Below are 26,780 nucleotides of genomic sequence, written 5' to 3' on the forward strand. Positions count from 1 at the left end.
TGGCACAATGCCCAGAGGCACAATAGCATTCAGCAAATGCTGGGTTAATTTCCTTCGAATTTTGAACCTAAAATGGGCACCCAAGGCACCCTCCAGAAAAGGGTTTGTGAAAGTCTAAAATTTTGGGAGGATGCTCTACCTTCCAAATTGGTAGCCACAAATAAAGGGGGGGGGGGAATGCATTTCTGTTTTGCAAGAGTTTCTACATGCAAGTCGAGGTAGCTAGACTACACATCATGTAATTAGTTCTATGCTATAAGTTACAAAACTCACTATGACAACATTTTCATGTCTCCATATTCCCCACGCCCTTCATAAGAATGGTGGAGAACCCTCAAGTCTTATTCATCTAAGGAATGGATAGGGGAGCTTCACTGTTAATTACCCACCACTGTCTAGCACTCTATACATCAGAAGCAGTGTGAGAATTTAAAATTGACTCAGAATTACAAACATTCCAATTAGGAAACCAGCAGTCTAAACTCTGACTCCACAGAACCACAACAGACTCTCTAAGACAATGAAAAGGTGGGTAAGCAGAGGCTCTCCCAGGCCTGGAGGCTGGGGCAAGCCTTTCAAGATGCCAGGAAGACTCCACCTAGTTCCAGAGAACACTGCGGGAGCCAGATCTAATACGTGGTCCTATCAATCCACCAGCCACACATTTACAACTCTTTAAAAAGGAACTTTAGACCACAACTATCCTTCAGTCTCTCAAAATCCTACTTCTTTGAAATAGTCTCCACAGAAATAAACTCATGCCATGAAAAGAGAAAACTGTTCTCTGTGGCTAACAGCTTTAATTAATCCACGTGCAAACCTTGGAGTCTCATGTGAAACAAAATCTGAACTTAATTTTTCTACCATTTAACACCAAATACAAGGATTTAAAAAATTAAGTTGTTAATTGCTCCACTTAAAATTTCAGCATGTTCCTACTTAGGGAAGAGAGGTAGGGATGAAGACGGGCAAGGAGGAGGTGAAAATTAATTTTAATATTTCAATTTCTTCCTAAAAATTGGCTTCATTATTTAATGCTCATATGCACACAGTCAAGTATCCAAATCCAGTGAATTCCAGCTGAACTGCTTTAACTACAAGCCCAGATCATATGACCTGTCACAAGTATTATCTTTAAAAAAGCATAGACTTGAGATGCTGGAACAAGAACATGACCTTAACTGTTAAAAACTTGGGAGGGAGGGAGGGAGGGAGTGCTGTTTCTGAATCACTTGACTCAAATAGCAGCTGATTTTCCATGATGGAACATTTGCATTAATTTTGTAGCTGTAAAACCCTCTGGTAAATGAATTAACAGCTATCATTCATACCATTTTTATTTATCATAAAACATGTTTTAAAAAGATGATATAAGTCAACACAGAAACAAAAATATTTAACAATATTAACTGAAGTTAAGAAAATGTTTTGCTATTTCTAAGAAGATACTCTAATTGGGTATCTAATTGAAGATACTCTTAACACTCCAACTGAAACCAGGGCTGTTCCATATGAACTATAATGCTTCTTACTTGATACTAAGGAAGGATAATTAACGATGAGGATCCAAAAAACAAATTCCCAAACTAGCTGGCCCAGTTTAACAAATCAAGTTCCACCTTATCAGAAACTCACCTTTGGGGTACCTTTTAAGGAGAGAGAGAGAAGAATATTTCAACTTGACAGGCACGAAAATATCCCTTAACTCAGTTCTCTCAGAGTCTGCCTCAACACACACCTCCTAAAGAGATGCCACCCTCCACCCCCAAGGTAGGTAACGTTTGAGACTTTTTCTGATCCTTAGACTTCTAAATGCAGTAGTTCTAACCTTCAGCTAAGACAATAGAGCACTGAAGAATCAGTGGCAAAATTCACAGTTTAACTCTCAAAGTGATACTTGTTTTTATTTTTTGACCTGTTCTCATGAGTCCTGTCAGGCTGGAATTAGTTCTGGCCTCTGAGTAGTAAAGATACCTGTAATATTTTGTTAAACCAGCAGCAATGCCTTCTACTTCAATTTTAAAATATTAGCAGTGACATTAAGAAACCTTTGAAAAAAACTTTCATAATGCTTCCCTATCCTACCTGCCCTTTCCTTCTATAAATTTCTTCTGTAATTAAAATATCTAGAGTCATCCACTCATGACATCTATTATGGAGAATATATATCACTTCCTTTCTGGAAATTCTCTGAAAGCTCCCATTATAAGTGCCATGGGACAAGTGCCTTGTCTTCTACAAGCCTTTCACCTTCTCCCTGTACCCCTTTTATTTCTGCTCTAATATTCTCTCTGCTCTACGGATGCTAATTTTCACCGGCATTTTTGCATTTTCTATTCCATGGCTAGATTACTGACAATCCCCTCCCTCCCTCTGAGACAGTGGCCCTCTTTCTTTGTTTCCAATGGAGGATATTTTCAAATCTTTTTTTGTTTGCTTGTTTGTTTTTCATATTTTTTTCCAGGGCGCCTTTCCCCAAACGGAAACCCCTTGTTATATTAACTCACCAGATTTTATTTCTATCTATATTGCAACAGCCAACCTTCTCACGTAATCATTTCAGCTACTGGCTAACTTTCTTATCTCTTTTAAGTAATAGCCCCCTTTAGGAACTAGAGCTTTTTTTTTTTTCCCCCTGATAGAACACAGCTTGTGGGATTTCAGTTCCCCAACCAGGGACTGAAGTTGGGCCACGGCAGTGAAAGCCCAGAATCCTAACCACTAGGCCACCAGGGAACTCCCAAGAGCTTTTTTTTTTTTAAAACGTAGGCACCTCGAGTTTCCTGTTTGGGCACCAGGTAAGCATTTAATTAGTTCATTCCACTGAACTTAAAACACCAGCACTTCACAAATGAATAAAGTGAAGTAAAATAAAAATCCCTGCGATATCTAAATATGAATAGAACCCAGTGTTTGTGGGTTTTGTTTCATTGGTTTTTTTGATAACTCATCTATCTATAAACATAACTCAGGTTTGGGCACATCTAGAATTGAATTCCTCAAGGGAGAAGGAAGGCATTAGGATTTCAGGCAAGTAAACCTATTTAGTGGATAAAATTCAATCTTTGGAGGCTCTTGGTATTGATTGTGTTATAAATGCAAAGAAATACTGCCAGCTCAGCAGTCCTAACCTTAAGGGACGCAATTGACAGGAAAAGCAGTCATCTCTGGAGGCCAGCTGTGGCATTTGGAGCCAGAAGCCTGGCATACATCATGCAAAAGGCATAGACTATATTTGGTGACATGACTCAACCTAGCCAAATATAGGCAACTGATACAGTGTGACTCTGGGGAACTACACTACCAAATTCTACAGCCTAGAAAAGATTCAGACTCGAACTAGGCAATTGTATGCTAAGCATTTGCGAGTTGGAAAGAACCAATATTTATCAACCAGAATGACTAAGAATTGCTGGGGGGAGGAGGTGCTCAAAACAACAGTGTATATTATCATATTCTTTTAAGACACTAACTAAAGTAACTGAGTTAATGAGATGGAAGGAGAAAAGACTAGAAGGAAATACTCTAAAATGTTTCCATTATTTTCAAAATTAGGTAAAGTACCCTTGTTTTCTAAAATGTAACCCAGATACTATTGCTACCGATGATTCAGCAGTAAATGATACAATAAATGTTGCCATTTCAAACACACAAGCAACGAAAAATATCAAATGGTCTATAGCACTATTAGATTTCATGCTATGGCCTTCTCTTTTTCAGTCATGCCAGCATTGTTGGGGTCATGGTACAGGCCAAGGAATGATAACAGGGGATAACTCTGCAAGGTTGTCTAAAATATAGCCATGCAGTCCAAAGAAGTGACAAGAAGCATGAAATTCTGGGTTAGTATTTTTATTGACTCACAGTATAAAAATCTAGATACTCCAACAAAAAAGGAGAGGTTTTCAGTGGACATCGTTAAAAATTTCTCATAGGGAAAGTATAGGCATGGACTTAGGTCCATTTCTAAAACCGATTAAAAGGTTTATGCACATGACACAACACACACACACACACACACACACACACATACATACACACATATACATTATTTGTTATTGTTTAACTAGAGATGCTTCTCCTGATTTTGCTCCTGCTAATTTTATTTAGCTCATATCTAAGTAAGCCAAAGCTATACTGCCATAAATAATTTTTTAAAGGAGGTGCTGTAACTGCCTTTCTGCATCTGCTGTTTTCACCAACACTGCCTGAGACTTGCAGCAAGATGGCGCTGTGGGGGCCTGGATGACGCAAGCAAGGTCCAAGAAATGTGGAATAAATTCAATTTCTGAATACCAGCTTTATACTCACACAAACGCAGAACACATATCAATATGAACTAATAAAAATGTGCTTACTATGTTCTATCATTTAATGATACAAGGATAATCATTTTAAATAATTTCTTCCAATGACCTAAAAGTAACTCCCCAAATCATAATCAGTAACCTTATTCTACCCCCTGACCTATCTGTGATACAACCGACTTCCAGTAAAGATGTTTCCACTCAAAACTACAAAGGAGACACTGGCTGGGGCTGACATCAACTGGATGGAGAGTCTTGCCCCCTCCAAAAGAGCCATTTAAATTACACAGTTTAGGCTACACAAAACCCGTCTCCAGGACAGATTTGACTTTCAGTTTAAAGACCGGGGCTTGTAAAAATACTTGAATTCTCTTGCCTACCTCTCTAGGTTCATCTCTCACAATGCCATTTCCCTTCCCACATGAGGTACTCTGCACGTTCAGAACTACGAGCCCATTAACTTTTACTTCTGGGTCCCTCCCTCTGTCTGGAACGCCTTCCTTTCTCTCTGGCCCCAGTATTTCACCACTCAAGCCTCCGCCGTTCTGTCCAGGTAGCTTCTTTCTTAGGCCTCACATCCTATGGAAAGTCCCTGCCTCAAGCCACGGGCTCCCCGGTTCAGACAGCCTTGTGGGCTCCATAGAGCACGCTTTACACTTATTATACTATATATATATATATATATATATATATTTTTTTTTTTTTTTTTTTGGCGGTACGCGGGCCTCTCACTGTTGTGGCCTCTCCCACTGCGGAGCACAGGCTCCAGACGCGCAGGCTCAGCGGCCATGGCTCACGGGCCCAGCTGCTCCGCGGCATGTGGGATCTTCCCGGACCGGGGCACGAACCCGTGTCCCCTGCATCGGCAGGCGGACTCTCAACCACTGCGCCACCAGGGAAGCCCTATACTATATTTAAATCACCTATCTCTAAGCTCTGTTCCTAGTCTAGGGCAACAAAATCTTTGAGGATAGATTTCACGTCTTGCATCCCAGAGCTTAGAGCAGAGAAAGGTACTCAATAAATAGCTGTTGAATAAGTGAATAAAACAAAGCTAGCAGCTGGTGGTCTCTCTGCCATGAAACACCCAGTGAAAAGTACAGAGTTGGACCAATCCCATCTTGTGAGCTAGGTCAAATTACTCAGTTTCTCTGAAGTAAAACAGAGATATTTCTATTTACATGTGACAAATTCATGAGATAATTTTTGCAGAAAGCCCAGAAAATTCTCCCAGTATAGAGTATGTGCTTAATTAATATTAATTCCTTTTCTGTCACTAACTTATAAGCCAAAGATAACCAACAGTTTTCTACTTGTGAGAGAAAGAAAGGAAGGATTCCTCTTAACCAAATTAGACCCAAACTGGAACCTTGGAGAAGGGAGTGGCTATCTGCGGGATTTTTGGCTTCAGAGAAATGAGAGTTTGCTAACGTTCTGAGTTACAAACAAGGATATCACTCTTCTCTGGGGGAGAGAAGAGAAAAAACCTAACTCTTTACTTTTATGATAGCCAAACAGGCAAAGTAGCAGAAATATTTTAGGAAATGTGAAAATTCAAAGGAACTTAAAAATGTTCCTTTTAACAGAAGCCAAGGAGGATCTCTTCTGTACCAATAGCTCAGATCTAATTTTTCAATTGTGATCGGATAGCTGAAAACCAGAATGTATAGTGGCCAAAAGAAAAAAAAAAAGAAAAGAACCTCTATCTTTAAGGTAAGTAAAGCAATGGGATTTGTTTCTACAGATTGAGGAAGGGTTCGGAATAAAAGAAGGTTTCATAACAAAAGATGGTTTGCTTTGACTATAACTCAGGGCAGGTGCAAAGATGGAAGATCTAAAAGCATCTAAGAATTTCAGGCAGAAGGGAATGTCTAGAGAGTCACTAGCAAAGAGCTGACCCAATTAAGGAATTTGAAAGATTTCCTACTGCCAGTAAATCTAACAACAAACCAGCAAGCAGGAAGGCAGGCTATTTTTATCCCTGCCAGAGGCCTTCTGACTCTGGATGCTGCATTTAGAGGACAGAGCAACAAGATAACTTGCCTTAAGAGGATGTTATGATACCAGTGATTAATGGCAATATTTTAGGCTTTAAAAAATTAGGCATAGTTTTTATCCACAGTAAACCAGCCAAAGCCAGTTAAAAAAAAAAGAAAGATAATATAATGGAAAGAAAAGTGGAAAAACAGACCAATGGATAGTAGAAAAGCTGTAATAATCCAGAAACAAAGCTAAGGCAGTAAATTAAAATTCTACCTTGCAAAAAGGTTGATTAAAAGAAGCATGTGTTATAAGAGACATATTTTAAAAGAACCAGTGAATAAAAATAAATAATTGTAGAAGTGGCCAGAAGGTAAAGATGATGTTGAGCAATGGCTCTCTGTACTGACATGAAGAAGACCAAGACAAACTTAGGAAATCCCTAGGTACTATAAACTAAGTTACTTGCAAATGATTGAGAACTTTAGAGATGAAATAAGCCATTCTTAACACTGGTTACTTAAGTGCAAACCCCAAAAAGCCATCAGCAAACTCAGTAGTTGGCTTTCTGCATACATATCATCAACCCTAATCACTTACTTAATATAAATTCTGATGACTTTATTGAACCTTCATGAAGAATGCACTTGGATTTCATGCCTAATCTGATTTCATCTTTTGTTGTCTCAAAAGGCCAGTTCTTATTTTCCTTTATCAATACTAAAGGCACTGAGTCTTCCTCGTATTAATTAGCCCTCAAAACTAAAAAACAGGCTGTTCAAAGATAACTGCGAATTATTTGGAGAATAAGTTGCATGAGGCCAAGAGTCTTAGTTTTTATTTCCTGATATATCCCAACAGCCTGAAACAGTGCTTGATATTTATTTGTTTTAAGAACAGCCTCCCACAGCTTCAGACTTTACATACATATCTAAAGTGGTTCTCAAAGTAGAGTGAGGCTGAGGTTGAGGAGGGAGAGAGTCTATCTGAATCACTTCCAGAACACATATGCTTAAGTCTCATGACAGACCTGGTGAATCAGAATCAGCGAAAAGAATAAGCCAGCTTGGAAAAGTTCCCTCAGTGATTCTATTTTGACCTCCACCCTCCAAGAGGCACCCTTCAATAAGAAATCAGCAGGTGTGAGATCTGAATCTTTTACAGAAGATTATGATAAAATACAGATTTTAAATTCTGTCCCCAGTCTCCTACAGAGAAATTAAGAAACCTGAATGCCTGCTCTCTGTCTAAAGTATACTAAGACAAACTTTTTTAATGTTTATTTCCCTCACAAATGCTACACAATAAATACCTAAGCTACTGAGCCAGAAGTCAGAGGCTATGTGTTCCTATCTTGATTCTCTAGGCACCAGTTAGTCGAGTGACTTTACAAAAGCGGTTGTATCTCTCTGAGCTGCAGTTTCTGCAACCGTATATTGGAGATCGCAAAACTCACATGGAAGGTTATTATAAGGATTTAAATTAGAGATAATTCTCAGAAGTGGCAAAGAATAAAAGCCAGAGAAATGGTATCAGAAGTAACTGCCCTTTCACTTGAAACTGGTTGTTAACACTGTTTCCTATACAGAATGTCCAGGTCCACCTCAAAAAAGAAATATGTAGCTCAGCATCAAATGTGTCCTGTGGTCTACTACTACTCGGGACACGGAATACACTCAAATGTGTGTGGAGCTGGAATACAAGCAGAAGCTAAAATGTAAGGTACTTCCAAACCATGTGGTTGAAGAAAGCCATCTCCCCCTCCTAACAAGGGCTACCATGTTACTCCACTCCAGGGTGCACCCCTCCTGTCACAGGGCTCCCCCTACCCCCTGGCACTGTGCCAGATGTAGCCTGACAAGTCCACACTCCTAGACATGCCTCAAAAGGCAATAAGATGGCTTCAGATGCCAGAGACAACATTCCAAAATGCTACTTGGTGGAGATGATAATCTAGGATAAGGTAAGCGACTCCTCCTCACTCCTCTTTGTCCTCGTCCCCACTATTTCCTCTATTAAATTCCTTTTTTTGTTATGTTCTTTTTTGGTAATGGGGGACATTCTAATGGTAGGAGTTTAAAGCGGAACAACTAGAGAAGTTCTCTACAGCAGTGTTTCATAACCTTCCATGATTATTAAGACCTACTTCAATCAATATTTCAGAGAGGCTCCCCACCATATCAGCTGAAGCCCTCAAGCCCCACGCCAGTGGATACTACAAGTAAAACAACCACAACAAAAACCCTTAATAATAAAAGGCTACTATGAATTCAGCAACACCTTTAAATATATTTTCATTGTATTACATCAGCATCCATGTGCTTTTGGAAGATAATCATGCAACACATACATGACAAATCTATCATCTAACTAGAATGCTTGGTTCTAATAGGTTCCTAGACCCCATCAAGTAATTCCCATGGCTGAAGAGGCCCGTGGTCCACAAATTGAGAACAGAAACATTATATCAAGCCAAGTTTAAACAACTGCTTCCTTGACATAGTATTTTTGGGCCTATCTCAAAAAGAAAAAATGCAGTCTAGAAACAAAGCCTTCACTCAACTGAATAAATTTGATTGATTTCTGGTTCTATCCCTTCTTACAAGCTACTCAATATTAAATGCTGCCACACCCCAACTCACATGAAATCCATGATACTTTCAGTCATTCAACTATAAAAACCTTCAACTTTGTCACTGAGAAATACCATGCCAGAGAGACTGCGTGGAATTGCTGATAGCAACTTAAAGATCACTAAATTCAATCCCTCCATTTCCTCCTGCAGGGAGAGAAACCAGGATCTAGAGGGAAGTGACTGACTTAAGCCATGTAACTGTTAATGGCAAAACCAGGTCTTAATACACTCCTAAATGCTTCTCTTTATTTCTAACAATTTGGGAAAGTCTATTATAAGCTAACAACTTCTGATCTTTTACAATAAAGAGATCAAGTGGCCAATTTAAATATCTCCATTTAATTAACCATGCCAGACATTTATTATTTGGAATACTATAGCCAGTAGAAGTTAGACTTTTTTAGATTCTTTATACTAATTAACACTAATTACTCATGGCTGCTCTTCAGAATGAAGATCTGCACTTTAGTGCTGGTTTCTCAAGAATTAAAAAAGGGTCCTCTAATTGGTTGATTCCTCCTTCTCTTCCCAATGCATAACAACTGGCATCAGCCCAGTTGGATTCCGAAGAGATTATGGAACTGCTCTCCCTTCGGAATTCCACTAATGTTCTTAATTGACTGGTTACCAGGTAATACCCAGAATAAAACAAAGCCTTGCTTTTAGAACAGAGTGTGCTAGTGTGGGACTGAATTCAGACTCGGTCTATCAGACAAGATAATGAAGCCCAGAGGCAGCCTAGCCATCTCCATATCTGATTTGAAAAGTAGTAACTAGTTTAAAACTAGCTAAAAGGTATTCCTTTTGCAAATTTTTACTGCTGAACAGCAACAAATGCATCAAGTTTTTTCTCTTTTCCCTCCTGTAACTTAGGTAATGAGGATAGTGGCAACATGAGGGGAAAAAACTAAGGAGTAGTGAATAAAGAAATTCACAAATCAGGTATACACAGCTGCTAAGTAAATCAACTGCCTACAATATTCAGGTAGAAATTCCATGCCTGTCAGGAAGAAATAATTTTGTGGCACAATTGTGCAACTATTCTGCTTCCTGTTGTTAAATTGAATGCAAAGAGAATCTTGCATATTTTTACGACAGCTATGAATCAGGTGGCATTGCTTCCACTCCCTTAAAGTCAGCAAATAACATATTCCAGGATTATATAACAGGATTAAAGAAAGTCTTAAGACCTTCACAGACAACTCACCATTGTATTTACTCCATAATCAAAAGGGCTTTCATTATGCAGATTATTAGCATATAGGGCTGTCCTAGTAGCTGTCAGGAAATGAAACAGCAAGTCACCTCTCTACAGAATTTTATAATATAGAAGGAAAAAACAGAAAAATAATAAGTGACACTATCAAAAGGTACAATATATTATTAATTTGGACATGGTGCATGAACAAAACGGATCTCTATAAATGTTCTGGACCTCCTTCTACTTTTTTACACGGTAGGGAGGTCCCTAATATTTGACACTGACAAACTGCTGACAAAATCTGAAAACCTTACTACTTGAATTTATTCAGATTTTATTTCTGAATGGAAAATATTTTTGTCTGTCCACATGGTAATATCTATACTTACTAAGCTGTACACAGTACTTAGTGTGAAAATGTACAAGATCACACTCAAAAGCACTCACTAATTTGCTACCTGACTGCTGCTTGTTTTTTGATTTGGTATTTCTAAGTGTTAACTGTCACATATAGTTTATTCCTTTACCAATCCCTGCCCTGAATGTGAGTCTAACAAAATCAAGTTACAACAGCCATAAAGTACGTGAGCCTTAATACAGTTGTAAAGGAAAAAAAAAAAGTTAATGAGCTAAAAGCACCTTTGAAAGAAATCGTTAGGCTCTTCAACCTTCTAATAACATAAAAAGTTTACTGTCATTTTCCCCTCTGCCCCCCTTTACCCTCATCTCTCACCCAGGTAAAAGCAGAGTTGAAACAATGTTTTAAGATACCTACTCAGTTTTCCTGGGCTCAAGACTCTCTGTGCTCAATGTTCAGGATTAAGATAAGGGACTGCTTGAGTAATTATGGGCCCCCATCACCGATGACATACGATAAATTCCCCCTTTGTGACAACTGCTCGTATGATTTTCGGAACAAATAAGAACAAGGGTCAATATTCTATCACAAACACATGGAGGGCAGAGGACAGAGGATCACTACTTTGTACTTACCAGTACATATTATATAAAAAAATCAGGCAGATGAGGATCTGGCCAAGGCACAGGAGCATTTAGTATGAACCAAGTTGGTTTCACTTCAGAGCCTAGAGTAAGGAAGACTTCAATCCAAGGCTACGAGCACATCCGTGTTCACAAACATCACATTTTGTCCTCCCAGGCATTGCCCTTTCCCCTCCTCCCCTTGAAAAATTTAAAACAAAATAAAACAAAACAACAGCAATCCTCAACGTGGAAAAGTATAGTCACACAGTTTGAAACTGACACCTCTGTAAACTCTGCCTGCACTGTGCTGTGAGGAATCAGAAAAATCCTGACCAACAGTAAACCGAAAAGGAGACAGTGGGTCCGAATTACGAATACACCCTGCACCAGTAATACACAGAAAATCATGCCCCACCACTTTGCCCCCTTCTTCCTCACAAAGGAAGTTACCTCAACACAGAAGCCCAGGTCCCATCCTACGGCACAACTAAGTCAAGCAAAAGAGAAAGAATGTTTAGGATGTTCCATTTCAGCAGTCAGGAAAGGGAGAGTGGGGAAGGAGAGGAAACCACCTCACTTCTAATAGCCACACGCGAAGTTCAACTGTAGCCACGTTTATGAACTGTATTCTTTGCTGTGTGCCTTACTCCATTACTCATGAAGCTTCTAGGCGTAAGGCAATTTTCTGCTCCCCAGAGACTGCAGCCACTCCCCTGCTACGCTGCTTTGAATTACTTGGTATCACCCAAGCAGAGCAAGAAAGAACCAGCCGAGTTCAGGAAGGCTCCAGCCAGGTTTGCAGGGCTGCTGCCTGGAAGACTCTGAATCTTCAACACTTGTAATATTTAAAGATCCCCCAATTCACCAGAAGACATTTGATACCACATAATGGTAATTTGTTAAGAAGGAGAAATTTGATTATGAATCCAAGTAAAATTTAGCCGTTTTGCTTTATCCGTGTCTTCCTTATGGTACTTTGTATCATGGCCCATTAAATATCCCTTGAAGAAAAACATCCATCTAATCCTTTAAAAAGGTGACTGGGGAGTAGGGTGCAGAGCAGTGCATAGTTGTCTCTCCTCAAATTGCCACAGGCAAACTGATTTAAATAGGAAAAGGTTAAATACTGTAAGAGATTACATCTCCCCACAACTATTTCAAATAAATCATTTAAATAATATTACAGCAACAGAACTTATTCGGTAAAAGTCCCTTTCATTTTTTAGAACTGTATTTACTCTGAAACTCAGATTTATAACTGAATGATATTAAATTTAGTCCTATTGTCAGCAATTCTCATGGAAGGTTTCCAGAGCTATCTCAGTGTACACAAAGTCAGTATACAATATCTGTTCAAAACATCTGTATCGGTATACAACATCTGTTCTTGAAAATACTGAGCTAAGTGACTGCAATTTGGAGTATAGGAATATTAAAACAATTGTGGATCGAAGGAAAATTTAAGGTTTTCTGGTTATTATTTATGATATCTTTTTAAAGCAGCACTAACTTTATTCCTTCCCCTACTGTAAAGATATAGAATTTAAATAATTATCCCAACAGTCACTCTCTCCCACAGTGACATAAAAAATCTTATAGAAAATTAACAAAACTGGCTTTGTGTACTAAACTTTCAACTGAGTTTCATGATTTTCTTCTAGAGATTATTATAAATGGTTCTGCTTAGCAGCAAAGAAAAGAGGCACAGATGGAATCATCACTTGCCCACTCGTTGAAGCATTTGTTTCAAACAAATTCACAGCCATGAAAAATAGTTTGGAGAGGGCCCCTAATTTAATGTGTAGATAAGGAAAAAAAAATCTCAGAAGTATTTTAAAATGCAAGGTCACAGTACCTTCAGCAGTCTGGAATTAAATGCATAGCATTTTTGGAGTAGGTCCAGCTCTTAAAATAAGTTCTTATTAAATTAATGCATGAGGCAAGTGAGGCAGTAAGGTCTAACACACTCCCACTACTTACTTGACTGACATATGCAATAGGTTTCTCGGGCACAACGGGAATATGTAAAAGACTGGCACTTTAAACAACTTGCATTTCTGAATGCAATCATCATTGCCCACATGCAAATTAAGTATTTAAAATGCCTGAAACTCAGAGGGACTGGGGTAGATATGCTGAGCTTCCCCTTCCAAAAACTGGAAGCAAGATACTTCCTATAACAATATGAAGAGTGGAAGACTCTAATTTCACAGTATTCTGAGGAAAAATAAAATGATATTCTGATTCATAATTTAGTTAATTAATATCTGAAGAACTATATAATGTTTTGACAATTTACAGATTGCCTTTGTTCTCTCAGTAATTTTGCTGTCTCATTTGGCTTTCTAGTGAAATGAAGCAAACTGGATATTAAATTGTTTTCATATATATGATTTAAAACACTCAACCACTACTATGAAACTCTGAATTGTTCTACTCTGACATCTGATAATTTTCAAATACTCGTTTTTGTCTTTTTATTCCAGTGCTGTCTCCCTCTGCTTCCATTCCATGAACTACTGCTTCTTGGTTTATACACATATTCCTTTATTCCCTTCACATACAGGAAAGAAAATTTAAGAAGTCTCCTTAATTTTTAGAGGTTTCTCCTACTGTACACTGAATGTAATACCACTTCATGAATCTTTATTTCACTGTGTCCAAACTATGCTTCATAAGGGCTGAAAACAGATGCACTCGCACGTGTTTTTAATCGATTTCATGCTGCTCCATTTCTAAACAATAAGTAGCAATTTCACAGGCAGGAAAAAACATAAATAACAGTAAGATACAATACTTCCCAAATAATCATCTCAGCATCTACAATAGTAAAAGATTTTCCTGTCCAGGTGAAGAAAATACTTGATAAGCCTAATAATTATAGTAGCAATGCACAAGCTGCCATCTCAGAGATCAAAATTCAAAAATTAGTCTACAGAGCAGGCTCTTAGCTCGTAAGACTGGGTGTGCAGTGAGGAAAATGAAATTGTTCTCTGGGGAAGAAGTGCTACAGACTGTCACTGGTGTTAGTTATGGAGAAGGCAGTACATAATTTCGTGGATAAAAATACTACATACAGACATGCCAGCTGATCAGTGAAAGGACATGGAGATAAGGCAGAGGGAGGACCCTTTTCTTCTCCAAGAAGTAAACCTCTGTACATGGAGAAAATGACAGTAGCCTTAAAATTCTTAGAAAAACTATTTTTAAATGAACTGTAAATATATATATATATAAATTATGAAATGAAGGCTAGCTATTTATTTGCACATTTCTTTAAAAAAAAAAGGTTGCTAAACAAGCCAACTGGAATCAACAGCATATTCATAAAAGATAAACTCAAAAATTATATTTGAAAGTTCCTAGGCATATTAACATCTTGTCTGTTGATGGCAAAAATAAAATAAAATTTTAAACCCACTTCATTAAGGGAGATTTTTTTCTTTTTTCCCAAAAGGAAAAGGCAAATTCAATTTGGGGTTTCTTTTTTTTTAATTTAAATAAATAATACAGCCTTAACGACTTCATTCAATTGACAGGTCTTGTATCAATTTTAGGCTTCATTATTTAAACACATACACACAAACGACATATCTATGAGGAATTGCAAATGAAAATAAAAATAAATGAAAACAACAACAATAATAAATAAATAAATAAATGAAGTCATTCATAATATATTTTATAGTTATTTTTAAGATAAAACTAACCCAAATATAAAACCTGCCTCCATATGATAGTTTTTTAAAAACAATTTTCAAATTAATTTTTTGAAAGGCATATTATTCTGTACTAGTCTCATAGAAATAATGCCCATTTTCTGTTTTATCTGTTTCTAAGGAAGCAGAGCACATGAAGAGGCTATTTATTCATTTTCAAAATGGACAGGCAGTTTTATATACTTACTTTAAAAGGACAATGTGTTAGATTTTTTAAAGATATTCAGCTTTTATTATCACCTTTAAACAAAATTTCACAATAGAACCACTGTTAAAATCAAACACAGTTTTCCTAAAATAGCTATCTAAATCAGAGGCGAGTTTGACAAGAAATAAAGTATTCCCCTGAGCAAAACTGCATTGCGATAGACTACAATGGTATAAAGTTCATCATCTTGGTTTAAAAAAAAAAAAAATCAAGCATAACTGCAGTCTGGCATTTTAGGACCATGAACTCATCTGTGAATTCCTTACTTCTCTTAGAAGGAAAAAATACACAAAGTTCATTTAATATGCTTAAGTCTCCTTGGCACTCATACTGAAACCGGTTTTCTCATTTGATAAGCATGAAAACAGAACTTAATAGATGTTTAGTAATACTCGATACCATTTATTGAGTGTCTTCTCAATGAACTGGCAGTATGCTGTATTTTATAGACACATGATATCATTTAATCCTCATAACTACCACAAGACTATAGTGGCAGAATGGCAATTTATTTTTTTATTTTTTTTTTATGGTACGCGGGCCTCTCACTGTTGTGGCCTTTCCTGTTGCGGAGCACAGGCTCCGGACGTGCAGGCTCAGTGGCCATGGCTCACGGGCCCAGCCGCTCCGCGGCACGTGGGATCCTCCCGGACCGGGGCACGAACCCGCGTCCCCTGCATCGGCAGGCAGACTCTCAACCACTGCGCCACCAGGGGAGACCCAGAATGGCAATTTAAATCCAGGTCTATGTGACTGCAAGACCCATGGTCTTTCCATCATGCCACACTTCCTCTTTTATGTCATAATTTCACAAAACATTTGTGTTCCCACGTTAGGTCAATCAGTTAATTTTTTGTCACCAGACTTAACTTTTAATTAACTTTACAGAATCAGCCTAAAGAAACCTAATTTAGGTAAAAAGTGGTAAGAATAAATTTAAAAGGGAATATAGAATAAAGGCAGAAGTTTACACAATGAACCACTTAGCAAACTAGAAGAAAAAATAAACCTGAGTTGTCCTCACTGTATCCGATAAACCAAGGAAATGTTGTTAATCCTATTAGAATAATGTGTGCAAACTCTTACATAAATACTAGTTAGAAGCTTACTTCTTAGAAGCATCACATAATAAAGTGTTTATACTGCTGCCATTTGTAAACTGTTTTCTCTGATAAAAGACATAGGTACTTATCATGAAAATGAGTTCTAATTATTATCCCTATTATCTAGTACATAAGAGAAGAGGCTCTCAAAAAAAAAAAAGTTGCTGAGGAAATCAATTAAGGAAAAAAAGTGTCCTTTAGAAACTTTTTCTGTACTTAACTTTTAATTCTGAAACAATCATAGACTCACATCAAGTTACAAAGAGTAGTACAGAGAGATTCTGTGTACCCTTTTTCCAGTGTTCTCAACTGGGAACATCTTACATAACTATAGTACAAAACCAGGAAAGTGAGACTGTATAATTCACAGACTACTCAGATTTCTCCTTTAGCTACTTTATTTTGAAGTGTGCAGTTTTTCTGGTGCTAGACAGGGCCTTAGACTCTCCTAATTTTTCTGATGGGAAAACAAAGGTTCGAAGAGGCTGAAGGACTAGCCAAAGTCAGAATGCTAAGAAGTGACCAAAAAAAAAGCCAATTCTGAGAGACCTCTTTCCTCAGAAACAAAGTATGCAATCAGATTACAGGCCATCAGAATTCCCTGAGGAATTCAGTCAAGCCCTTCAAAATAATCCCACTTCAAAGTTAGTTCATCAGATGGACACATTTTTTCACATATTATTTTTCATTTCTCCAGACCTCAAAAAAATTCCTCATAAAAAAATTTATTGTTATAGGTTTGCTGAAAAATAGTTTTACTGCATCAGTAATATGATAAACCAAACTCAAAGGAAAACTAGGCCAAGCTGGTTACCACTTGAAGTCACAGGCTCTTTGCCACCTTTGATCCCAGCACAAAGCTGTGTTGGCACAAAGCAGGCTCAGAAACATTGGATGAATGAATGAATGAATGAATGAGCGAACGAACAAACAACTTGTGACAGGACCAAATATATCAAACAACCCAAATGTCTTTAAAAAATAAATAAATAAACTCTTCAGTCTAGTAAAACGAGATGTTTTGCAGAAAAATATTTTATTTTGTGGGGTAGTTTTCACAAAATCAGAGCTAGAATGGCCCTTAGAGAACATCTAATCTGCTCATTCTCAACTCTGGCTACACAGGAACATCACGTGAGACACTAAAAAATATCATAAGCCCCACCCCACACTTGGGATGGGGTCCAGGCACCTGTATTTTTAAAGCTCCCCATTATTAAGTCCCTTACCATAAGAGTGGTTCTAAGTCCCCTATTAAAGATGAAGGAATTGAGGCCTAGTCAAACTGCAATATCTTATTCAGGGTAAAAGAATTGAGACCAGAATCCAAGTGGGAATAGCACTATTTTTTTTTAACATAATACAGAAAAAGTATTTCAAGAACTACAAAGCTTCATTTTAACTTTGAAACTGTTGGCCATTTTAAAAAACATGAAACTAGGCCAAAAAATCTATCAACATTTGAACTCTTCCTAGTGTATAGGCACTGTCATTGGTGAACAGACATAAAGGTTTTGCGGCACTTAGCAGGTTTTGCCTGAGAGATAAAAAAAAAAAAAATTAGGAGTATGGTTCCCATCTTTCCAGTTAACTGCCCTCCCTTAGCAATAACTCTTGTAGGTAGTTCCCTTAATTGGTATTGTGAAGGGCTTACAGCGGATGTGCATAAAATGTTTGTTTTTGAACAAAAAGAGGTACATGTATAAAATTGATGGAACTGACTGGATATAAAATATGAATCTATAATATTTGCCATATTGCTCATCATGTTACACAGATAATACACATTTTAAACTATTTACTAAAATCAAATAGTTACATTTGGAAAATTACCTTTAATCGAATCATTTTCAGCTCTCATTATGTCAATGAGTGAACTCTCCAGTGAGTGCATGTCAAAAGTCCTGGGACGATCCTGTAAACACAAACAGCCACAAACCACTTTTAAGACAGCATTTAATTATAAAAGAGGATAATAAGCTGTATTTGATGGGACACATCAAAAAGTGGCAATTTTCCTCCCTCTCTGTATAAGGCACATTATTACTACATTTTATTTTTAACACTTCCAAAACACCAAAACCACAAAAGTTAGGTACCCAGGGCTCAGCAAAGATTGATTTGATTTCTAATAATAATTTCAATAAAAGCATAACTTTCATGAACAAAGCAAAAACAAACTAATTTTCATATGATTAAGAATATTAAATAAATGTAAAAATAGAATTCATAATCTTTCTCTGTCACTTAAGATTGCAGTCCTGTGGCAAAGCTTCCCAAACTTGCTCCAGCAGTAATCTACTAAGGTGGCATCTACATGTGCTATTCAGAATAGCTATATTTACTTATAAGCCAAGATCTGAAAATAATCATCAAATGTCTGTAAGACCACTAAGTGGTCTTACAAAGTATTCTTGTGCAAGTATGTGCAAAGTATTCTTGATTTTTCTGCCATTAAAGGAAAGACAGGGTGTGGAGAACACTGCTGGTCTAAACCCCGGCTTAACGAAATGCACTTCATGAGTGGGTGAGGAATCTGAAAATATACAACCACCCCAACTGCTGGGGCATTCTTCAGGACAAAAAGTACTAGAGATAACTAAAATTAAAGTTTAGCTTGACAGTGAAAAGTAGATGAAAAAGTTTTCAAGTTAAATACTGAAGGAGAAGAAGTAATACATGTTTCTGACCCACCTTAAGAATAAATAAACACATTAACACATATAAAGACCACAGCAAGAGTATTAAAGAAAAGGAGGTTTCCAAAGCCCTCTTTATTACATTTTCTCTCTCATTACTTTTTTTTTTTTTTGGCGGTACGCGGGCCTCTCACTGTTGTGGCCTCTCCCATTGCAGAGCACAGGCTCCGGGCGTGCACGCTCAGCGGCCATGGCTCACGGGCCCAGCCGCTCCGTGGCATGTGGGATCTTCCCGGACCGGGGCATGAACCCATGTCCCCTGCATCGGCAGGCGGACTCTCAACCACTGCACCACCAGGGAAGCCCTCTCTCATTACTTTTTAACTCAAAGCTTTGGCTTTTTAAAAGGATTCGCCTCATTTTATCCCTTATTTTTTTTTCCACGCTTGTTGGGATCTCACTTTTCCACCTTCCAGCTTCTCTAGAACTTTAAGGTTGATAGGGCAAAAGTAGTCCTTTTGATCATCCTGACATTTCTCCTTTGGCCTTCCATAACACTACTCACCCTGTACTATTATTATCCTTCCATGAAATAGGGACCACCCCACCTGACCCCACCCACCACACAGATATCCAGTAATATTCACTGAATTGTTTTAGGATACAAACTTTTTTTTTACTTCTGCAACCTGAGGGGTCCAAGGGCAGTTACACTGGGATATAATCCATATTTAAAGTAGAGAGCATTACAGGTTTTTTTCCCCGGGGTGGTGGGGGATGAAGATGGGAGGGGAGCAGATGCCTTAACATGCTCTTCGGCTCCAAACTGGTATGGCTCTTCCAGAATATCTTTCCCACTTTTCCTCCTGATCCTTTCCTCATTGTCCTCATCTTCTCAATACGGTCCATAGAGAGGCAGGAGGACAGGTGGCCAGAACGAGAATTTCTTAGGTTAGTGTTCACAAAAAGGAAAAACTCTTCTGTTTTTATCCTTCCTCATCTCAAGCCCTGAATTAAATCAAAACTTTATTGCACATTCTTTCGGAAGCCAAGTGGATTTGAGGCATAACTGGAGAAACAAGTTAAGACAAAATTCCGCTATCTCTTTCTGCAGTAGCTGGATTTGTCCTCCCTCCAACAATCTATGCACCACACTCAAAATCAGGCCAGCCACTATCTCTTCTCCACAACAAAACCAGTCTTGGAGACACTAATGCTCAGTGTCTGTTCCCTTGCCTATGTTCTCTGTCAGTTTCCCAAGGGTAGGAAGTATGTCTTACATCAAAAGTTCCCAATGTTTGTAACTCCCAAAGGGTGATGGGTGTGCCAAGATATCATCTCCTCAACCCACAGGACTGCCCAGAGGGCCTGATGTGGCAGGAACTCCCTGGCAGATGATTTCTATTTCTATATTATCATTTTCCATGCGTGCCATGATGTGAAACAGGTTGAGAAGCCTTGTTCCACATATCTGTATCACTGTGCCTCACACAGGGCCTGGCAGCTTAGAAAGCCTGCGTTATGTTTCCTCAATTGAGCAATGAATGAATTCCTTCAAGTAATTTATTTTAAATGTTGGAAATAATTCTTTTCTCCTATTTCCTTATCTTGAGGTTTGTTTTTATACATCCCCTTTCCGGCTATAGAGTTGTAGGGGGTTTTCTGGGTCAAAATGTAATGGTGGTGGGGAGAGATGAAAGAGGAGACCTCAGCCTTTTTTTTTTTTTTTAATGCAACTAAAGTAGTAAGCAACCTGTGAACTTCCAGAACTTGCATTTTGCCAATCACTGAATGACAAGAGCACCCAAGAGAATCAGTCGATAAAGAATATTATGCAGTGTTTTTGTTTGTTTTATGACAGCTGTTTCCATCCAGTAAGTAAAGAAGCCTCCTTTTCACCTACAATTTAGCGAAGCCACTTCATACCGCCCCCCCCAGCCTATTGCCTAGAATATAAGGATTTTTGCTAAAATAACCACTGACTTCTAATTGGTACATTAAAACTAAAATCCTAAATGAATATTTAAATTTTCAGTAATGCTTTGTGGGATTAAAAAACAAACAAACAAAAAGCCCTCTATCCTTTTTACACTTACACTAGCTTTCCTTTCATTCATCACGGTTTAATACAAGGATGATAAATAAATACCAATATACAAACTCTGATCAACTGGGACTGACTCTCAGATGCAATGTGTTGAGAAGAATTTTCAGGCTCTGAATGGAATTAGAAGAAAACAGTGTCTCAACAGACACTTGTAAGTGCAAGATACAGACCCAATGGCACAAGCACCACATTTTTGCCAACCCTGGTCTAATATGTACTCCTCCCCACGATCCAACCTTATTCGCAATTACAATTATTATAAACTACTTTACATTTGTATAACACTTTGTTTCTTATGATGCTATGGTAATTCAGAGTTTCAAGCCACATATTTTGTCAAGTAAACATTCTGTTCTCAGAGAGGGTCCAAAGTTTATCATTCTTGATTTCTCCCTCACTGACTTTTTTCTGTCTATTTTAAGTATCTAATTTTACAAAAAGGACCAAAATGTAAATGTCTGTGTCATTAAGAAGTAGGTTGAGGGGTACAGACACAAATAAACCCAAGGAATAAGAACAGCACAAACAATGTTGGTTTTCCTGCCCAAGAACCAAAGTGACAAGTCAAGAGTGCTTTGATTTCTATATTTCATCCTTTGATTTTTCCTTTCTGGCTTGCTAATTGAGCCAAATATCAAAACCACTTACCTGTTTTCTAGAATCCATTTCCCAGAAAGTAAACTAACTATAAAATAGAAACCTTGTTAAGTGACAGCTCTTCTTGATTGAACTTGAGCTGATGATCAAAATATGAACATCAGCCTAAATCAGTGGAACCGAGCATTAGGCACTAGGAAGCCTGCAGTGTCATGTGAGCTTGGCATTTTCATCCTCTAGACCCTTTTCCTGATCCGAAAAAGGAAAGAGTTTGATTAGATCTCTAATATTCCTTTCCCACAAACAAAATACACTTGTATTCTAGCTTTCCGATATCCTAAGATAGTCTGTGCTCTTTCAAGATTTGCAGTTTAAATTATGATGAGTATGGAAGGAATCAAAGATGTGAACAAGAATGACTGATCAAAGTTTATCACTTCTTGCCCACAAAAAGGTGGGGGGGGGGTCAATGACTGATTAATAAGAAAATGAACTTTTATAGTCTTAAAAGGACAGTCACTGCGTTTTCATTATGCTAAACATAATGCAAAATAAGAAGCATTTTCCAAAAAACTTACTTAAAACAATTTATTGAAGGGGGATGTCCTGATTTCCAATAAAAGTTCAAAGACTCTATTGTAAAACAAAAAATCACTCATCTGCTTCAACCCACTGCTGCCAGTTTCTCTTGGCAGACTACAGAAATAAAAAGCAGAAAAGCAGAGCTACCCTTTACTGAGCATCTACTGAGTACCTGACATTATTCTAGGTACTTTTTAAATACTGTCTTAATTAATGTTCAAACCTCCTTTTAAGTTAGATTGTATTATTCTTTTTTTTTTTTTTTTTTTTTTTGCAGTACGCGGGCCTCTCACTGTCGTGGCCTCTTCCGTTGCAGAGCACAGGCTCCAGATGCACAGGCTCAGCGGCCATGCCTCAAGGGCCCAGCCGCTCCACGGCACGTGGGATCTTCACGGACCGGGGCACGAACCCATGTCCCCTGCATTGGCAGGCGGACACTCAACCACTGCGCCACCGGGGAAGCCCTATTATTCTCATTTTAATGACAAAAACTAAGACTAGAGAAAATCCACAGTTTACTGAACAGACAGGTTACTGCCTAGTTCAGCAGCTTAGTCAGGATGCAAGCCCAAGTTTCACTCCAAAGCAAATGGGCTGCCTTGGGTAAAGTAATGGTCATGGCAGTCAAAAGACCACATTAGTTAAGATATATATTAGAATAAATGAGATACTCTGTCTGCCATAAGGGTCCTAGGGGCAGGAATGTGCTGGCTAGTACCTGGCAAACAGTAGGCACTCAAATATGACTCAATAAATGAAAGAAAGAACAAAAATTATGTATAAGAGTAATATAGGATAATATCGGAGATACTAAAAACATAAGAAGAGATAAAGAAGCTTTATCTTCCTTCTTCCTGTTGAGATGACAGATAGATGTGGTCCACAAATTAAAGACCTAACACAAATGCATCTCTAGGTTAACTACGGCCAACCACAGGAGCAGAAGTGGTAGTAATAGCAATAATAATAGTACCAGCAGCTAACGTTTAACAAGCTCTAATGCTTTACATGCATATTCTCATTTATTCCTCACAAAAATCCTATACAATTAAGTGTTAAGTTATTATTCCATTTCACAGATGAAAAAAGTGAAGTTTAGCATGATTAAGTAACTTTACCAACATCAGGTAATGGAGAAGGCAGAATTTGAACCCAGGCCTTCTGACTCTAGAACATGTGAGCTTAATAATCATGAATGAAAATAAAAGACCATCAATTATTTTCAAGGCTCAGCAAAGCAAACTTGATTACAATGTGTAGACCTCTTTTTATTCTGTAAAAATTAATTGTATTTAATATATTGAGTTGTAACTTGTTGGTTTCAGTTTCTGTCATCTCTACTTCACAGGACAATTTCTAAAGGAAAAACCACACAAGCCACTATGAAAATCAAAGTTGATAAAAATAACCTTCTGACAAAACAAATTAGTATTTCAAACAGCAGGACCTGTCCTTTTAATATACACCTGAATAATCCTGACTGCCACAGCAAAATAGGAAGACCTACGTAAGCAAAGAACTGATGACACGTCTTTTTATAACATCCCAGAGTAGCCACAAGAAGGACGTGAACCTGTTGGGTCTATTACAATCAGGATGAACAACCAGATTGCAATTATGCCACAAACCAAAATTATCATTTTTGTAGCTTTTAAAAAAAAATCCAGATGGATAATGTAAGCCAGTGTTTCTCATACTTAAAGAGTATATCAGAATCATCTGGAGGTCCTGTCAAAACAGACTACCGGGTCAACCCGCCAAGTTTCTCATTCAGCAGGTCTGGGTAGGGTCCAAGAATTCACATTTCTAACAAGTTTCTAAGTGAAGACAGGGACCACACTTTGAGAACCACTGAGTTAAGCAATTCCATTCCACAGGTTAACTTCATTAGATACTTGGGGGTGTGAGTTGTAGCTTACATCCTGTTGACAGCTGTGATGCAGTCCAGCTTAAATATTCTACATCAACCATTCTAAGGTTTCCTTATGAAGAGAAAGGGCTTTGCTCTCAAAACCCAAATCAAAGCCCTCTCTTCCAAGCTCTAAGATGCATAAATTGGAAAAAAAATTACAATTCAGTTCAGTTTCAACAGAACAACCGCCTTGACCACTCCACTAATTGTTCCTGTCTTCTTATACTTGAGTTAGTATGTTTTAGCATTACTAGACCTGGTCTAAAACACAAAATGTACTTAATTGAACGTGCCCACATTATTAAGAACCAAAGCCAAAATTCAGCTACTCCCTTTACTCATTGCCTTCCTATAAAGACATACATTACTGTGAGCATCACTTCTCAGACTGCTAGGTATCTGTATCAGCTTATGGAAGTTTCTCTTTCCGGCTTAAACTTTCCCTGGTGAAGAAGGGAAAGGAAAATATTTTGGTTTGAAAGGCAAAGTCTATGCCAGTGTATAGCTGCCAAAATAAATAGGAAGTCTGAGATGCCAGCACAGCCCATAATTAATCAAAGGTAACTCTGGGAGTTTTAATCCAAAATTTGCCAAAATGTAAATATTTTTCTTGGATTAAGTATTTAAGGCCACAGATACCAAAGCTTGGCAATATAGTCAGCTTTCAAGATTCCACTACCAGATGACCCTTCCATCCCTGTGCAGGCACAAGTCTCTTTTTCCCCATATCCCCCTAGAACGCTGACAGCCCACATATTGACAAGTTCTGTTACGGCTACCCACCCCCTCTGCCACTGGACTGCGAGCTCCACTCACCTCCACAGCCACAGACTGTAGCAACTGTGCAGCATCCAGTAAGTCCCTCGTCATCGTTACCATCATCATTAAAGTGGCTAACATGTCCCTCCTGGCTCTGTGTTGTGTCTCAGATGAATGATGTATGATTTATGTACATTAGTTCCTCACAACCATCATGTAAAGTGGATACAATTATCACCCCCATTTTAGGCAAATGAGTTCTGAGAAGTTAACTACTTGCCCTCAAAGTCACGAAGTAAGTGGTGGAGTCTGACTTCAGAGCAGAAGCTCAGAAAAGTGGTCCATTTAAATGAGCTTTGTCATGACCTAGAAATTCCAATCTATCAACACCTGCAAGGTATGAAATCCTTCACTGTATACAGGGTCTGAATGCAGAGAACAAGTGTCAGAGGTTAAAGTGAAAGAGGTAATTACCTGAAGTAGGAGAAACCACATTTAATAGCATCTCATATTTCTTAGCAGGATCCCTCTTCAGTCAGTGCTTTCTCATTAGGACCGCTTTATAATGAGGCAGAGTCTTCCAGATCTTGGGCTACCAAGTGCTTCCTAATAGAATAATAAACTATAACAAAATGAATCAATGTCTTTGGGGTATTACCCTGACTGGATCAATAGCTCCATTTCCTTCCACATGAACTGATGAATCTGATCTCTCCAGAAAGCCTTTGAGAAAATTTTCTTTTATCCTACCTTCACTAAATAAACCACATTCAAGTTCACCATTAGAAATCCTTAAAGTGGTAAATATTTCTTGTCACCACTTGACTGTATTAAAAACAGAACTTGGCATTCTAGACTTGATTAGTCAGTTCCTAAATCAATAGACCCCTTCCTCTTGTTAACTATTTGTTCATTTTCACCTTGCCTGGCAGAGGGAAATAATTAAAATCTAGTCCAAGACCTGCGTGTAAATCACCACTTAGAAGACAACTGATTTTGACACTGCATTGTCTCTGAACCTTGATTTCATCACGGAAATAAGGATCCCACCTCCCTTATAAAACTGGGGTGTGGAGAAATGAGACAAGGTCCGCACCACACCCACCAGCTAGGAGATCCTCTCAATAAACATTCCCTCTGCCCCTTCTCTCTCTGGTGAAATGGCAAAAGAGCCCGAAACTAACATATTAAATTAGGTATTGTTTGTATCTGAATAATTCAGCTGTTCTCTGCTATTTCCTATAGCTCATTTTCATAGAGAAACAAAAAAGGGGAAAAAAAAGATATTTCCTACCTAATAAGCTATTCGGGGCAAGAGGTCATTAGTTCAGGAAAGTTGGAAGAGCTACTAAAACTAGGCCCTGAGGAATGAAGTCATTTAGACCCTCTGGCCATTCCTCTATCTTTGGCTGCTTACTGGCAGTCAGCAGTCCTCTGCTATACATCTGCTGGGCCTGATCAGGGTCCGGAGTCAGCAGAGAGAACGGTCACCCAAATACACAATCTTTATTCTTAAACTGAGGCTTGTATCCTATAACCCATAACATCCATAATGTCTCTTCTCTTTCATGAGCCTTGACAGCAACGTCAAAAGGCAGCCTGTGCCCAGTGTCGGCCTCTGGGCCCTCACAGCTCCCCCCGCCACATCCTTAGCTCTCCAGTCTCCGGAGCAGAAGGCACTTCTCAACATGCAGGCACAGAGCAAGAGGTCACCAGACTGTACAGTTCACGAGGACGAGCATGTCTGCCTTGGTCATGTACTCCTAGCACACAGTCCATTGAAAGCATCAAACATTTGTGGGTTGAAAAACAGCAAGAGATGAAAAAAAATGTGATGCAGTCCAAAGGCCTGCAAAAGACCCCAAACCTTTAAATTTCCCTTTGGAAAAACAAAAACACATTAACAAACAAAAACACAACCAAAACGCTCTCAGTCCTGTCCTGTTCTCTCTCCTTTTGGAGATCCTTCCCCCAAGTCCACAGAAGCCTGAACCCAGGAGAAGGCTGAAATGAAGAGAGGAAAACTGAACAATCTCCTCCCAAATTT

General features: G+C 38.3%; 1 protein-coding gene across 3 annotated transcripts in view; it reads right to left on the reverse strand.

Annotated features, from left to right (window-relative positions):
• Positions 1-26,780, reverse strand: part of CPEB4 (cytoplasmic polyadenylation element binding protein 4) — a 64,394-nt gene that overhangs the window by 26,727 nt on the left and 10,887 nt on the right. For all 3 annotated transcript variants that reach the window (XM_060008370.1, XM_060008369.1, XM_060008368.1), the window contains exon 2: positions 17,971-18,052. In XM_060008370.1, the coding sequence (XP_059864353.1) occupies positions 17,971-18,052 (82 nt within the window). The remainder of the gene's footprint in view (positions 1-17,970; positions 18,053-26,780) is intronic.

The sequence above is a fragment of the Delphinus delphis genome, chromosome 3 (genome assembly GCF_949987515.2).
Source record: "Delphinus delphis chromosome 3, mDelDel1.2, whole genome shotgun sequence".
Taxonomy (NCBI): domain Eukaryota; kingdom Metazoa; phylum Chordata; class Mammalia; order Artiodactyla; family Delphinidae; genus Delphinus; species Delphinus delphis.